Genomic DNA, 16,750 nt, shown 5'->3' with positions numbered 1-16,750 from the left:
GCTGTCACAAATAACATAAAATATATATATATGCGTGTGTATAATAATAATAATCCATTAATAATTAACTATTTTTTAAATTACATTAATTTTAATTTTTTAAATTAATAAAATGCATATATAAATATATATAATATATATTGTATAATATATATACTATAACAATAATAATAATAAATTATTTTTTATTTAATTAATTTTAATTATTTTTTTAAATTAATACATATATAAATATATATAATACATTATTTTTTATTACATTAATTTTAAATATTTTTTTAATTAACAATAAAATACACACAGACACACACACATTATATATATATATATATATATATATATATATATATATATATATATATATATATGATAAAATCTATTATAAAAAACTAATTGAATAAATTTTATTTTAATATTTAATGTAAAATTACTTCATTCAGTAAATAATAATAATAATAATAATAATAATAATAATAATAATCCTGGACCTAAACATTAACACTAACATGAACAATAATACAATCATAAAGCAACAAATCCCCCACTTTCCTTTCCTCCACTAATTTGATGTGTTTTCGGAGCGATTGAGTCTTCTTTCAATAGTTGATCCGAGACGTCATGAATGATGCCAGACCAACAACATGCATGACATCGCACATAAAGATAGCATTTGTGTGAGCATACATTTATTTTGATATTTAAGGAGGCACGTATAAGCAAGTAGGCGACTTTCTATTTTGATCTTGAAGGAGAAAAAAAAAAAAAAGTGTTGGATTAAGTGGAGATTTTGTGCAAGGTTTAAAATAGCCTGACATTCAGGAGGCTTGCTGGGGAATGTTTTTTTTCAACCCCCCAACCGCCCCCTAACCCCCGGTGTGAATTCCTGCCATACGAGAGCTTCCACGCTGAGTCACGACTCCAAATCAGACTCGAGCAAATCCACCCGTGATTAACAAACATTTCGGAAAAAGGGGAGACAATCGATTACAATTTCGGCTCTGACAAACGTCACAAATAAAAATAAGCCTTCAACAAAGCCGATGTACGTGTTTTTTTATAACTGAATTTTTACATCCAACAAGGCGGGGGGGGGGGGGGGGGGGGGGGGGGGGGTTGGGGGAGTCTTAGTGAGTTCTCTCTCTGGGTGTCCCAATACTTTTGACCACATACCTCCCGTGGTGCACACGACCAAATATGGTGGCGTGCCCAAATGGAACGGACATCTGCGCAACGTCGTCGTCTTCTACTAGTGGGGCTCCAAAAATAAAAATAAAATAATATTAAAAAAAAGTCTTCGGAAGTTATCAGTCGGCGCCTGACCGCCACTTTTGGATGTTTGGTGCATGCGGGCGAGGCGCTTTGTTGTTTTTATTTTTAAGGTCACTTTGCAAATTCACTGAAGATGATTCACAAAAAACAGAAGAGTACGTGTTTTGTAAACAAACCTCATTCATGTTTCTGTAAACAAAGTCAATTTAGAGACTTGGGCAATGTACAAAGCTAGCATTGTGTTTTTATAAACATCTGAACTGTTTATGTCTTTGTCAAACCTCAAACATAACATCCTCAACTATTTAGTTGCCAGCACAACGTACATTTTTTTTGTAAACATTTAACATGTAACTTAGTTTGACATAGGTAGCGTGTTTTAAACATCATAAACTATTTGGTCTTCAACGAACCAGAAGTTCATTATTTGTAAACCTTTTTAAACAATTTAGCCTTCAACATTGCAAACAAACGTGTTTTTGTAAACATCGTGACGTATATATATATTTTTTTGTTAAGATTAAAGACATTTACAAATGTTGCTAAAGCTAACGTACGTGTTTTTGTAAACATTGTAAAATTATATTACGACGATTAAAGACATTGAGAGGTGGCTAAAGCTAATAAAATTATTTTTTTGTAAACATTTAAACAATTTAGCTTTCGACATTGCTAACGTACGTGTTTTTGTAAACATTGTAAAATAATTTCTTTTGTGACGATTAAAGACATTTAGAGATGTGGCTAAAGCCAACTCAAATTTTTTATAAACATTTAAACAATTTAGCCTTCGACATTGCTAACGTACGTGTTTTTGTAAACATTGTAAAATAATTTCTTTTGTGACGATTAAAGACATTTAGAGATGTGGCTAAAGCCAATTCAAATTTTTTATAAACATTTAAACAATTTAGCCTTCGACATTGCTAACGTACGTGTTTTTGTAAACATCGTAAAATCACAAAAAAAAAAATCTTGGTTAAGATTAAAGACATTTAGTGACGTTGCTAAAGCTAACATACATTTGTGTAAACATTTAAAGAATTTAACCTTCAACATTGCCAACATACATACTTTTGTAAACAAAATGTATTTTTTTTGGTTAAGATTAAAGACATTTAGAAACTTTGCTAAAGCTAACATGTTTTGTAAACATTTAAACAATTTAGCCTTTGACATTGATAACACGTGTTTTTGTAAACATCGTAAATTAACGGACATTTTTTTAAAGGTTAAAGCCATTTAGAGACGTTGCTTAAGCTAGCATACATTTTTGTAAACATTTAAACAATTTAGCCTTCGACATGTTTTTGTAAACATCGTAAAATAACGTACTTATTTTTTAAGGTTCAAGACATTTAGAGATGCTGCTAAAGCTAACGTACATTTTTTGTAAACAAACAATTTGGTCTTCGACATTTATTAATTGCTTTTGTAAGCATCAAACAAAACGATCGTCTTTTTGTAAACATTGGAATCAATAAAATTTTTTCCTCAACATTATAACCCGTTTAGAGTCACTTATAAACCCAAGGAAGGTTTTGATAAGGTGGTGGTTTGATACGTTTGTACGTTTTGGTGAGAGACGGTTTTGTTTTGACGGCGGCGGCTAACAAAAGCATTTTCCCGCCCGTGATTGTGTTGTGATCAGCACGCGGCGGTGATGCGATTAGGCTGGCTGGGCCCTCGTCTATGCGGCTTCTGCTGACGGTCGCATTTTTCACACCCATTGCACCCGTCAGGACGCTTCGGGTACCGACCGCTAACATTTGCTCCAGTTACGCAACCGGTGTTGATGTTTTTTGTCACACACTTGATGGATAAGCAGCTGCAGAACTGCACAGCGCGATGTGACTCCAAACATGCCTTACGATGAAAATGTGGGTTTTTGGAAAATATGATTTACCTATTTATTTATTTATTTTATAATTTGAGTCAATTCAGTCAACACAATCAAATAATGCGCTTTTGTAAATAACAAAAAATGTGCTGGAAAAACTGGCAATTTTGGGGTGAAAAACTGTAGGCAATTTAGTCGGCACAACAAAAACTATTTTTCAAAGGAAAAGCTAGAATTTTCAACGCAACCTAACGTACATTTTTTATAGAGAAAATTTTTGCCTTCAACGAAACCAGCGTGCATGTTTGTAAAAAAAAAAAAAAAAAAAAAAAAACAAATACAAGCAATTTGGTCTTTGATGAAAGTACTTTTTGTAAACAAAGCAATTTAGAGTTTTTGGCAATGCAAAGAGCGTACGCGCTGGTAAATATGAGGTGTGTAACAAAATGATTTGAATCAGAAAATCGTTTTTCACAATTTCTTACAGCGATGGACACCAAATAAATATTAACATATGTTTGATTAAAGTACATTTTGTTTAGGGGTGCCCTGATTTCTTTAATTTTGGAAGATCGGTGATCGGCCGATCCCTTAAAAATAAACCGATCTTTTCCACCAATCTCATCTCCCTCCTCGAGGTCTGAAAAAGTCAACCACTGTCCTCTTCTGCTTTCATTGTTATTTGAGAAAACTATTTTATGTGCGGTTAAAACAACCCATTTGTATTATTTCGACTATATTGTTCAATGTTTTCCAATAAAACAAGATTGGAACACTGAAGGTATATGCTGCTTGTAATGGGGGAAGAAAAGAAAAAAAATCGGTATCAGCAAAAATTGAGATCGGTAGGTCAGACTTTTTAAAAGATCGGGGATCGGTAATTGGCTGAAAAATTTTGATTGGTGCACCCCTAATTTTGTTGTTCAGATTCAGTCAGTCGCCGAATGTACATATTTTTGTAAACATCGTCGACATTTTAGTCTCCAAAGCTGTAAACATCATAATCTATTGAGAGACTGACAAACCTAAAGTATGTTTTTCGAAATATCGTAGACAATTTCGTCATCTGTGATGCTACCGTGCAAGTTTTCGTTGTTCCATTTCCAGCAGGCGCAGCGGCGAGCGCTGGAGGAACGCAACAGCTGCGGCTCGCCCGCAATCATCGCCCACAAAGAACAAAAGACCAAAAGGAGCGCCAAGGTCCAACCTGAACCGCAGGCCCAGGTCGGCCCGGCAGTCCCGGAACCGGTCCCCATTGAGAAGAAGCATGGAGAAGCAAATCCAAAACCGCCAGCAATGAGTCAGGTCGGAAAACATCTTACACAGAAGCCCGCACAAACTTTCAAATCAAAACAGAAGGAATAGATTTGACAACTTTCACACAGACCCCAGCGAAAGTGCAGAGCCAATCTGTCATTTCGCATACTTTTCACACAAAACCCTGCAAAGGTGGTAAATCTTTACTTGCATACGAAGACACCAAAAAATAAATAATTGTCTAACTTTTACACAGAATTCAGGCAGGAAATCTGCACTTTCACACAGAGACCCTCTAAAACTACCACATCCAAATCGAAATAGAAGATCCAGCATTGTGCATTTATTTACACAGAGCCCAGGAAATGTTTAATGCCACTTTCACGCAAAGATCCTGCAAAACGACAGCATCAGTCAACACTGAAGTTCAGCATTTCATAACTTTTAAACAGAACACAGCAGCAAGGGTAAATCAATAGCCAATATCTGGAAAAACTCTATTTTATAGAGAGATGTGAAAAATTGACAAGTCAGAAGAACCGTCATTAGTCAAACATTCTGACAGAGGTTCATTTTTCACACAGCATAAGGGGCACATTTATGTTTTCACACAGGGAAACCACAAAATTCCCATGTCAGGGCCTAAACAGAAGACCTGTATGAGAAAATGCACACATTTGGCAATATCCTTGCCTTCACCAGATTCTGTGTAAAAAGGTGCAAACTGCATCTTGTTTTACAGCTCTGATGTGACAATTTGGCAGGCTTTCTGCGTGAAAGACAGTGAAAGCAACCACAGGAGTGGCAAAACCGTCTCTCAGACCGATCTGACCAACACACTAAGTCACGATGCGGCTCTGAGGTTTTGGTTCCAAACTGGAACCCAAGACGTCCAAATTTAGGACTGGCTGACTCACGTTTGTCCTCTTCTCTACAGGTCAAAGTCTTGGCACGGGAGCTTGTGGCAGAAGCAAGTGAGCCCGCCGTCTCTGCCGCTGCACTTGAACCAAAACCAAAACAAACTGCCAGACAGGGAGTAGAACCCGAATCAACGCAGCAAGTGGTCTCCAATGCACCAAGACCAGAAACCGTAACGGAGGAAACAAAGTCAGGAAAGCAAGTGGTCACTAGTCGCACCTTCAACCCACAACCGATCACCGAAACACAACCGGCCGCTAAAGGGGAACCGAAAGCAGACCCGGATGTTAAGGTGAAACCAGATTTGGTAGGAGGGGTTATCGCTAGTGTACCAAAGCTGGTCAGGTGCACCTTCAACCCAGAACCAGTAATTAAAGCAGAGTCGGTTGTTCAGGTGGAACCACAATCAATTCAACGGGTCGCAGCCAGCAGACCACAACCGATCACTGGAACACAACCGGCCGCTAAAGGGGAACCGAAAGCAGACCCGGATGTTAAGGTGAAACCAGATTTGGTAGGAGGGGTTATCGCTAGTGTACCAAAGCTGGTCAGGTGCACCTTCAACCCAGAACCAGTAATTAAAGCAGAGTCGGTTGTTCAGGTGGAACCACAATCAATTCAACGGGTCGCAGCCAGCAGACCACAACCGATCACTGGAACACAACCCGCCGCTAAACGAGAACCGAAAGCAGACCCGGCTGTTAAGGTGGAAGCAGATTTGGTAGAGAAGGTTATCGCTAGTGGACCAAAGCTGGTCAGGTGCACCTTCAACCCAGAACCAGTAATTAAAGCAGAGTCGGTTGTTCAGGTGGAACCACAATCAATTCAACGGGTCGCAGCCAGCAGACCACAACCGATCACTGGAACACAACCCGCCGCTAAACGAGAACCGAAAGCAGACCCGGCTGTTAAGGTGGAAGCAGATTTGGTAGAGAAGGTTATCGCTAGTGGACCAAAGCTGGTCAGGTGCACCTTCAACCCAGAACCGGTAATTAAAGCAGAACCGGTGGTTCAGGTGGAACGGGTCGCAGCCAGCGGACCACAACCTGTCAATTGCACCATCGACCCGGAGCCAGCACAAGTGGCGATCCAAAAGGTTGTAGGGGAGGTCGTCTGTTGCACCTTTGACCCACAACCAGTCGTCGAAGCGGAACTGGCCGTGAAGGTGGAATCAGAGTCGGTCGAGCAGGTTGTTACCAGTTTACCAAAAGTGATCAGTTGCACGCGTGATCCGGAACTGGCAGAGCCATCTGCTGCAAATGAACGAGAGCAAGTAAAACCCAAGAAGATCCCCGAAGCAAAACCCAAGGAGAAACCTGAACCAGAACCAGTTGCTGGAGGACAGACCGTCGGCTGCTCCCTCAACCCAGAACCGGTAGCTGTAGCAGCTGAAGCAGTGCAGGTTACCCATGTACAGAAACCAGAACATGAGGTTGCTCAAGCGGAACCAGAACCAAAGGCTGCATCAGAACCGGTTGCTGTTAAGGTAGAATCTGAATGAGTAGAGCATCTTGTTGAAATCCAAGTTCTGTCTAGGATCCGCGTTAGATGCAATTTTTTTTTTTTTCCCCTCCCAGGACGGCGCCGCCGCCAGTCTGAAATGTCCCTCGGAAGGGAGCAGCACATCGTCACGGCAGATGCACGCGGGATCAACCAAGGTGAGGTGAAACACGTAGTAAAAAAAAAAAAAACACGTGTTTATCTTGTGCGTAGCTTGAAGACTTTCTTTGTGGTCAGGAAATAGCGTTAGAGGCAGCGCTGAAAGGTCACATCGTACCAGAGGTCTCCATCGAGGGATAGACTTTCAACACACTCCTCGTTTTGGTACGCTGTCTTGAGCCGTCTTCCTGGCTAACAAACACCCTTTACCGGTACTAGGGCCCGACTGATTAATCGGCCGATTATCAGCCTTCAAACATCGGCCAACTGAGTCAAATGGCCGATTATCTTCCCCTTAAAACGTTATAATCGAAGAAAACCACAAAGTTTCCGACGCTGTGATAGTACACGAATGCACCATTTTGCATGCGTAGCATTAGCAACTTGCAAGTGTGTAGCGTATGTCATTCTGTTGTCCCGAAGCGTCCTTTTTAGCTATTTAATGACACCGCAATTGGACTAAACTGTAAAACTAAATACACAATTTTAAGAATTACCTCCACTTATATTTAAACACAAAACATGCTCTGTCGTTAAAACAACGCTTAACAGGAAGTTAGCATTGATTTCGGAAGTGTTTTCCCATACCCACAGATGAGATAACACTACACAAAGGCACAAATTATTCCCAATGTGTAGAAAAACAAGTTATTTTAATAGAATTCAATCGCAACTTTCTTCTGTTCTCACTAAGTGTGTAGCCCAATGGATGCACGGCACCACACTGCCCCCAAGAGGCCAAAACGCACAGGAACAGTCAGTATTTGTTGTTTTTTAGTTTTGTTTTTCAGTTGGTACTATTTTAGTTTATTCGAGTCTTATTTCACTTTCTTATTGTTTTTATTTTGTCATTGTCCTTTCAAGTTATATGATAAAGTTGATATTTCAAGGATTCAAAGACTTTCTTTTCTCAAAACACATAAATCTATACAATAACATTGTATACTTCATGATTTTTTATTTTTTTTATATATGGACTTGTCATTCAAAGCAGATAATCTTAATAGCGTAAGTTTGTCCCTAAGTGGCACGTGAATTTTATGCATTTTATATATATTTAATAAAAAATCTGCAGATTAATCGGTAATCGGTATTGTTTTCTGCCAAAAATTGTTATCGGCATCAAAAAATGCATATCGGTCGGACCCTACCTGGTACCTTTTCTTCCTGGGTGACAAACATCAATCTTTCTATTGACTTCACTTCCTGGGTCAAGTTTGCGTACGATATTTTGCACCGTCTCAATCTCCTCTTTTGTCTTCTTTCAGATATTTCACAGTCATTTGGTGTCCTGGAGGACTTATTGAGTGAGGATGAACCACATGACTTTTGTTTCGTTTATTTTATTCAGGGCTAAGAGCAAGAAATGGAAGGGACATCCACATTTTTAGGTGCCTTAGTTCCTCATCCAGACTCCCCAGGACCCCGATCGTCCCTGTTTCAGTACGCCTCCCCTCCAAACAGCCAAAGTCCAAGTGTACCCCAAGTGGAACCACATTGCGGATCTTTTGGCATGACAAACACACTGAGGGAAAAAAAAATTAAAACAAAAATAAAATAAATAAACACACTGAGGGACTTTCAAGTCTGGATTCCACTTACAATTTTGAGGTGTTGAACTGTGACGGATAGTTCCAAAACACCAATAATCAACATCCACCATTGGAAAACGCAAGCTTCATCAAGAATTACCGGTGTGTCAACCAGACCGATTGGTGGAAACAAAGCTTTACGAGGATCACTTTGATGCCTCGAACGTCCCATTTCTTTCTCCACCTTTTTCTACTTCCTTTTGTATCACGTGATGTGTTCTGTTCTTGAGGCGTTGAAGCACTACAGATGAAAATAAAGCTGTAAAAAAATGTGGAGATGGTTTGTTTTTCGTGATGCGTATACAACACGCTCACTCAGAGATGGTGTTAGCAGCATGGTAATGAGCTAGCATCACACTAACAGATGTGTACAAGGTATTCCCCCTTTCATGAGCCTTTCAGTTCATCCATCGTTGGGTACTTGGATGTTTATGAGAGGTAATTAATTTCGGACCGTACCGCGTGCAATTAGCTTCATGTTACCCGAGTTAGCTAACAGAATGTTCTCACTATGTCATTAATTCATTGACTGGCAGCCATTTTCACAGACCCAAACCCCTTCACTCCCGGCTGTTTTACTGGATTTTGACAGATTTTTGCAAGGCTCACAGAATAATGTGTTCTATTGCTATAAAAACATGGAAGCTACCAAAATAAAGATTAGAGTCTCTTCTTTCATCGGGGGGGAAAAGTATATTTCTATCTTTTTCCATTTTGCAGCAATTAGCATTAGAATATAGGCAAGTTTCATCATTATTCACAAATCTAATTAGAATTGTAATTGAGCTTTTTTTTTCAACATGGCCCTGGTTGATCTCTTATACTCTGCTGCCACCTGCTGGCCGTTTTTGTAATAACTACCATTTCTTCAACCATTCTTTGCAGTTGAGAGGCTGCATCAAAGCCTTCCGTATGCTCTTGAATAAAAAATAAATAAATAAATAAATAAAAATAAATAAATAAATAAATTACAAAGAAAAAGTATAAATACGCCTTTGGGACACTTAAAACATTAAAAAAACGTATTTATACGTTTTTGGGTTTGAATAAGTTAATAAGTTCAGGATGTGCAGTCTGCTAGCTTATAAGTGACATAGCATGAAGCTAAGGGCGTTCGCCTGCAAATCTTTGTGGTCTCAGTAAAAAATAAAAGAAAAAAAAAAGATATTCCCCTCAGAACTTTTAATCGTGTTTTTCTACATTCATATTCATTAGTTATGACAAGTTTTCCATTCTTATGATCATACTGTCAACTCAAATTAGGAAATGGAAAAAAAAAAAAAAAAAAAAGTAAAAAAAACAAACAAAAAAAACAGGCAAAGATGTATAACAAGATAGAAGGATATATATATTTATATATTTGTAAAAAGCACATTCATATTAACGACCTTTGGAATGAAATGAAAGAGGTCCCCCACACACCCTCAAATATATTATGTGAAAATTTTACATATTGTTTTTCCTTCAAATTCATTAGCATTTTGAATCAGGCAAGAAGGGAATGTCAAAGAAAAAAAAAGACTGATAATAATAAATAAGAAGATGATTGGAATTGTCCATGAGGTAAAAAAAAAAAAAAAAAAAAAAAAAGTGAACTAAAATGATGTCAATTAACAGCAGAGTGTGATGTTATTCTTAGAAAACACACACACACGAAACTCTCGCGTGCACACGCACACACAAGGTGTGTCACTCAAATGTGTGACCTGTCACTCAAATGTCATCGTCACAAAGTCACTTGATGGATATTTTTGTATTTACAAGAATTATGCACACAATGGGACCTGCCTGCCCCCCCAAATAAAGAAATGAAGAAAAGCTAATCAATCAAACACCCTGTTGCGGTTGATGGATGTCAATAAAAAAAAAAATAAAAAAAAAAATTAGCCTGGCCCGTTCACGTTAGCAAGCAATGCTAACAAGCGTGTGTACGTGGTTAGCATGACACTTATGCTAGCTTGCCAACTTCACACGGTCACTGTCAGGTGGTTAGCGTCATAGTGTAGCATTAGCCTAACTCAATGATTTGCTTACCTCATCAAAATTAGCCTGACTGTTTAGGGTGCGGGTGGTTGGCGAGTTAGCATAGCGCGACGCTAACCGACGCGCTCTCCTTTCAACGTTTAACGGCTTCATAAGTCGGAGTGCATCGAGTTAGCAACCGGACAAGCAGAGCGATGAGGCTAAATTGTTTTAGGGGGGGGCGTGACGTTAGCGAGCTAGTATAGCATTGTGCTAAACGCACGCGCACCCTTCTTCATTGAAGTTTCAGTGATTAGCGGTAGCGTAGCCTGGATTGCTCATCCTCCATCTTGAAGAGGTTTGAGGTTAGCCACGTTACAGCACGAGTGGACGGCCATAATAATAATAATAATAACAATCATAACAATAATAATAATAATAATAAAGAGCACTTTTTTGCTTATATGGGTGTTGCTTTTTTTTGGGTCAGAAATTAGCATAAGGCTAACTAGCGCATGCACGGGGGATGGGGAATCCCGGACAAGGAAGTTAAAACCTTGAAACAGTTTGGCTTTTAGCCAAAACGTGATTCGACTCAAATGGCATGTAAACGAGCTCGTCACCACCTGTTGAGTATAGAAGTACCCGTGGCTAAAAAACTGTTTCAGGGTTTTTTCACTTTCTGGTCCTGGATTCCCCGTCTTGGCGTATGTATAAGTGTGAATTATGCGAGTGTCACAATAGTACCCGGCAGACGCATCACATTTAAATGTTTGGCAGCCATTTTCTTTGCTTGTCTGAATTACTGACAGCTGTCAGCATTTGTTTTTTGTTTTTTTGTTGCTTGTAAAATTCATTACGATTTCTCAGGACTTGAGAATTCTTGGTTCTCTCCTCCATTGTCACTCCTTGAACGTTTGCAGTGTTGACAGTAGTTGTTTTTTTTTCCTTTCACGAACGTAGCAAGGGAGTGAAAGAGGGGACACCTCCCAGAGGTGTGCAACGCCATCATCCATCCCCCCCGCCACCCAAAAAAAGAAGGCCCAATGTGGGCTTGGTCCTGTCCAATCCGGCCCCAGGGAGCTCGATATGAGTTCAAAATAAGGCAGTCCAGATCCAGACCGTCTTTTTGTGTGAGTGTGTGTCATTGTTGTTTGTCCTACTAAAAGAGAGCTTTGGATCCCTGATTCTCAAACTCGGACCAGGCGTCGTTCAGCTCCATGAAGATCATCTTGGCGTAGTCCTCGTAAGGCTTCCCTGTTGCCTGCGCTCCAAAACAGGGAGGGGACAAAACGTCATAACTTAAATGAGTGGTTGTCAGATCAATCAATCGTACAACAAATTAGTGTTTTCGTCAACAAACAAAATTAATTTCGTCAACATGCATTTTTTCACCGGACCAAAACGAGACGAGACTAGACTAAAACCCTCATTAATAAACAATAACTGGGACTAAACTAGACAAAATGACATTTCTGTAGAAATTCCACGGGAATGCTGAAAGCTGAATGATAATAAAATATTTCCCAGGCGAGATTTGAACCAATGCACATGTTCCCGTAACACCAGGCAAGTATTTAACATGTTAGCCAAATTGACTTGTTGAAAATCATGGCTAACGGCCTATTTATATGTAAAAGTGTTATCTGAAAGTACCCTCCATTCATTTAGATGCAAAAATGGAACTCATGATATCCAATAGAAAAATGCAAAAAAATAAAATAAAATAAAATTCATGCAATCGGGCATGCAGTACCCGCCATTCATTTAGATGGAAAAGTGGAAGTAAGATAGTTTGTATACATATAATCAATTAGCGTAATTGCCATGGATCGATTTGCAATGTACAGTCAGAACTGGGATTTGAAACCGTGACCTCCTGGTTACTGGACAATGCATTTTGCCAAGTGCTCCACTGAGCAATATCAGAAAGCTTGCAATGATGAGAAGTTGTATGTCTGGAAGTGGGCGTGGAAAGTGGAAAAGTTCAATGTCAGTCCCATTGAAAATGAATGGGGGAAAAGTTGGTATTTAACATGAAATTATGCGAATACTCTAAGTACTGTGAAATCAGACGCTATATTCCCAAGATGGCATGAATATGTGAAGCAAGTTGAAATTTGAACGGTGTAAATCGGAAGTATTATCTGGGAGTTACACGGCAAAAAAGTGTGGAGAATAAAAAGCCGAATAACATATGTGGGAATGCTACAATCAGTATGCATTTTCGTTGACTAATGAAGATGAGACAAAAATGGACTTCACTTTCTAAAAACTGGACAAAAATCTATGGATATTTTAGTTCATTAAGAAAAACGAGACTAATTGATATGTTTTTGTAAAATATTGTCTCTGCGTCACTGTCAACGTGACACACCCCCTTTCAATTCTGCAGCTAGCAAGTGCAACATGCACAAACACGGGACAGATAGGAGGTGGATTCACAATGAACGGTTAAAAATATATATAAACGTACTAAATAAAAACGGGATTACTAAGAAGCGTGATTGACACTGGACTAAAACAGACGAATTTAAAAATGTCTGATAAAATTAATACTACATCAAATTAACTGTTGAAAATTAGATGAATGGGCCTTGTTATTAAATTTAAAATCCTCAGAATCTCAGCCTCTCAACAGTAAATATTCATAGATTTCATAGATTTGCTGTCCTCCATTAAAGCATACTGATTGTGTGTTTTTTTCCCCAAAAATAAGATGCATCAAAAATAAGATGTTCGCTAACATCAGCATTATTTCGTCTGGTTAGCATTATGCTACCAACTGTGTGAGGTGCACGCGGTTGGAAAAGAAGCACAGCAAATCTGTATATGCAAGTGTGGCCCACAAGGTTATTTTATTGAACTAAAACTAATGAAAAAAACTAAAATTCTAAAAACTAACTATAACTACAGCAAAAATGTCCTTTGTTTTAGTCTTTGGTAATTAATTTAATGCATCAGCTTTTGAGGTTTTTAAATGCGATTTTACATATAATTATTTTGATATTAACCGCCAGATTAAGGACGTTTGAAAGTGTGTCACACAGAAGTGCCGTCATCTCGCAGCAGCCAATAGAAAATCACCTTCACATGACATCGCTCCCATGCTGTTTTTTTAAATATTGCGCACAAGTACCCTAATAATACACATTTTTTTAAACTAAAACTAATAATGAAACTAACTAAAACTAAGCATTTCTTAAATAACTAAAACTAATAAAAACTAACAGAACCGCCCTGGAAATGAATTAAAACAAACTACATGAAAAAAAAACAAAAAACTCAAAACGAAATCAAAACTAAACTAAACTCAAATGAAAAATTCCAAAACTATAACAACCCTGTGTGTCCCACCTTATCGGGATGGACCACCAGGACGGCCTTCCGGTAGAACTTCTTGACCTGCTCGGGCGTCACCAGGTCGGCCATGCCCACCGGCCGCCAGCGGCTCTCGCCCTCCCACAGCACCGTGTGCAGCGTCGACAGCAACGCGCGGATGTTCCTCTCCTTGCCCTCGATCCAGTCCAAGATCTAACGGGGACGGAGGGGACAAGACAAAAACATAAAACAAACAAAAAAACGTGATCTGAATGCACATATATTTCTATCTGTTTCATTTTGCAGCAATTTGCATTAGAATATAGCTAAGTTTCATCATCATTCACAGATCTGTTTAGAATTGTGGGAAAACCAGCTTGTTTTCAACATGGCCCTGGTTGATCTTTTATACTCTGCTGCCACCTGCTGGTCGTTTTTGTAATTAATACCATTGCTTCACCCGTTCTTTGCAGTTGAGAGGCTGCATCAAAGCCTTCTGTATGCTCTAGAATAAAAAAAGCGTATAAATACGTCTTTGGGATACAAAACATTTAAAATAAAACGTATTTATATGTTTTTGGGAGCAAATGAGTTAAAGTGGATAAATTTGGTTACCAAGTGCAAATGTGGTTGTATCTTTTCAAGTAAATTTATAGTAAGTAATTCATAGTTATTTGAAGTTAAAAAGATATTCTAAACAGTTGAAAGGAGTGTAAAACATTAAGTCATGCATTTGTGTTGACATTTTCTGCCACTTGATGGCATTAGTGTTTCATGCTGGACGTTGGTGACAGGAACAGTACATTTTTCCTGGCACGCTTCTTTTTGACCAAAAGCCACCTGTAATCAATCAGCAGTAGAACATAGGGCTGTGCAATTAATCGAAATTCAATTACAATTATTACACTCCACAATTAAAAAATCAGCAGAATCGTAAAAAAAAAAAAAAGATTATTAATACTAATTTTTGAGTTGTTTAAATTGATACATTTGCACCTTTTTTTTTTCTTTTTTTTTTACATTTTAAACTAACTAATACATTTTGTTTCATCCAAAAGGAACTTGCAGAATTATAGTGTTTCAAAGAATTTTAACTGTCTTAATACTTTTTTTAAATTTAAAATTTTTCTTGTTTTGTCCCAAAAAATAAATAATCATCCTACTGCACAGTGCACATGCTGCACTCCAACTTCAAGTTTTTGCCAAAAATAAATAAATAAATAAATAGAAATTATTTTAAATATATATTATTAGAATTTGTTTGGTCCAAAAGGAACTTACATAATTATAGTGTTTTTATTTTTTAAATTGGTCTTCATATTTTTAAACGCTTAAACAATTTGTTTTGCACCAAAAAATAATCGTTTGTATAGTCATGATTTCAATTACTGCCAAAATAATCGGGATTATTATTTCTTCGTAGAACATGGGCTTGTTTCACCAAAAGTGCTGGTTTCTGACTAAAAGGGACAAAAATGAGCCATCTGTAAAAAGAAGAAAGGCTTTGAGGCATACTGTATTTTTTTATTTGTTCACCTCAAACTATCAAACAAACAGAAACAAGACTGAGAATGGATTTTGGTGGCAAAATATAAACATCGACGAGTGAAAAAGTCAAGCCGGGTGGCATACCTGCAGTTTGAGGGGATCCATTTCCTTGGTGATCTCCTGCCGCCTCATTTCCGCAATGGTCCTGGGCCCTTTTTTATCCGTCTTGGAGGAAAAGCCCTGAGTGGACAGCAGGTCCCCAAAGTCGTCCTCCTTGACTTTGGGCTTGGGGCCTGCGTCAAATCGCGACAACACAAAAAGTGTGACAAATTTTCAGACGACATTTGTGACGACACAAAAGGGGGAACCGATACCGAATCCCGGAGGCCGAACGCCTCGCTCCTCGCGGCCTCCGATGACGCTGGGGAAGTTGAGGTTGTAGTTGGGCTTGCCGCTGGCTTGAGGACCGCCGGCGGACTGCGGGGCCGACGAGCCCGACTGCCAGGCTTTGTTGTGGGTTTTGCCCGATTGCCAGGACGACGGGCCTTGAGGCTTAGAAGAGGACGATGGTGGCGCTTTGCTCTGCCCCGAGACGTTACTGTTGGCGGAACCTGCAACAAACAAGGTGGAGCACTTTAGCAAAATTTCATTGTGTTCACTCCAAAAGTGTACCTATGTTGTATCAAATCATATTGAGATTCGGTTTTAAGCATTGTCATCGCAGTGAATCATAATCATGCTCTAATTAACTCATTTGCTCACAAAAACATATAAATACGTTTTATTTTAAATATATTGTATCCCAAAGACGTATTTATACATCTTTTTTTTTTATGCTAGAGCATACAGAAGGCTTTGATGCAGCCTCTCAACGGCAAAGAACGATTGAAGAAATGGTAGTTACTACCCAAACAGCTAGCAGGTGGCGGCAGAGTATATGAGATCAACCAGGGCCATGTTGAAAAAAAGCTCAATTACTCACAATTCTAAATAGATTTGTGAATAATGATGAAACTTTGCTATGTTCTAATGCTAATTGATGCAAAACGGAAGCAGATAGAAATATACGTTTTCTTCCTGAAGAAAGAAGAGACTTTAATCTTTCGTTTGGTAGGTTCCATGTTTTTAGAGCAATAGCACACAATATTATGTGAACCTTGCAAAAAGAGTCAAAATCAGTAAAACAGCTGGGAGTGAAGTGGGTTGCTTCAGTGAAAATGGCTGCCAGTTAATGAGTTAAGTTGGTGTGAAGTGCATCTCACCGCAGTTCAGAACTTCAGACATCATCCGTATTAAAAATTCAAGCGGACATGTTCACACTTACTTGGTAAATTTGAGCCCAAGTTTCCCAAATCGGCAAAGGGATCGAAGGTCTGAGACTTGGCCTTGGACATTGACGACATGCTCGAAGCTACGAGTACACAAAAACGCAATAGTGAGCCGC

The 16,750-nt window shown here is 38.6% G+C and overlaps 3 protein-coding genes across 4 annotated transcripts in view; 1 reads left to right on the top strand and 2 right to left on the bottom strand.

The window, feature by feature from the left end:
* Nucleotides 1-16, bottom strand: part of selenoe (selenoprotein e) — a 5,989-nt gene extending 5,973 nt beyond the window's left edge. The window contains exon 1 of the mRNA XM_077521319.1: nucleotides 1-16. This exon is cut by the window's left edge and continues 530 nt beyond it. The gene's annotated coding sequence lies outside the window, so the exon portion shown is untranslated.
* LOC144018777 (uncharacterized) overlaps nucleotides 1-8,809 on the top strand; it is a 9,177-nt gene extending 368 nt beyond the window's left edge. Inside the window, exons 2-6 of one of the 2 annotated variants that reach the window (XM_077521318.1) lie at nucleotides 4,217-4,414; nucleotides 5,304-6,770; nucleotides 6,862-6,942; nucleotides 7,022-7,108; nucleotides 8,295-8,809. In XM_077521318.1, the coding sequence (XP_077377444.1) occupies nucleotides 4,217-4,414; nucleotides 5,304-6,770; nucleotides 6,862-6,942; nucleotides 7,022-7,084 (1,809 nt within the window). In that variant the 3' untranslated portion in view covers nucleotides 7,085-7,108; nucleotides 8,295-8,809. Of the gene's footprint in view, nucleotides 1-4,216; nucleotides 4,415-5,303; nucleotides 6,771-6,861; nucleotides 6,943-7,021; nucleotides 7,109-8,211 lie in introns of both variants that reach the window. The other variant, XM_077521316.1, reaches the window with a different exon arrangement.
* Nucleotides 8,810-9,702: 893 nt separating this feature from the next.
* The window catches only part of gak (cyclin G associated kinase), a 47,488-nt gene continuing 40,440 nt past the window's right edge, over nucleotides 9,703-16,750 (bottom strand). The window contains exons 25-29 of the mRNA XM_077521315.1: nucleotides 16,631-16,717; nucleotides 15,681-15,917; nucleotides 15,451-15,599; nucleotides 13,855-14,031; nucleotides 9,703-11,761 (exon numbers count right to left, since the gene is read on the bottom strand). Of these exons, the coding sequence (XP_077377441.1) occupies nucleotides 11,660-11,761; nucleotides 13,855-14,031; nucleotides 15,451-15,599; nucleotides 15,681-15,917; nucleotides 16,631-16,717 (752 nt within the window). The 3' untranslated portion in view covers nucleotides 9,703-11,659. The remainder of the gene's footprint in view (nucleotides 11,762-13,854; nucleotides 14,032-15,450; nucleotides 15,600-15,680; nucleotides 15,918-16,630; nucleotides 16,718-16,750) is intronic.

Source organism: Festucalex cinctus, chromosome 5, assembly GCF_051991245.1.
Source record: "Festucalex cinctus isolate MCC-2025b chromosome 5, RoL_Fcin_1.0, whole genome shotgun sequence".
Classification (NCBI taxonomy): Eukaryota; Metazoa; Chordata; class Actinopteri; order Syngnathiformes; family Syngnathidae; genus Festucalex; species Festucalex cinctus.
This window is presented reverse-complemented; position numbering and strand designations above follow the sequence as displayed.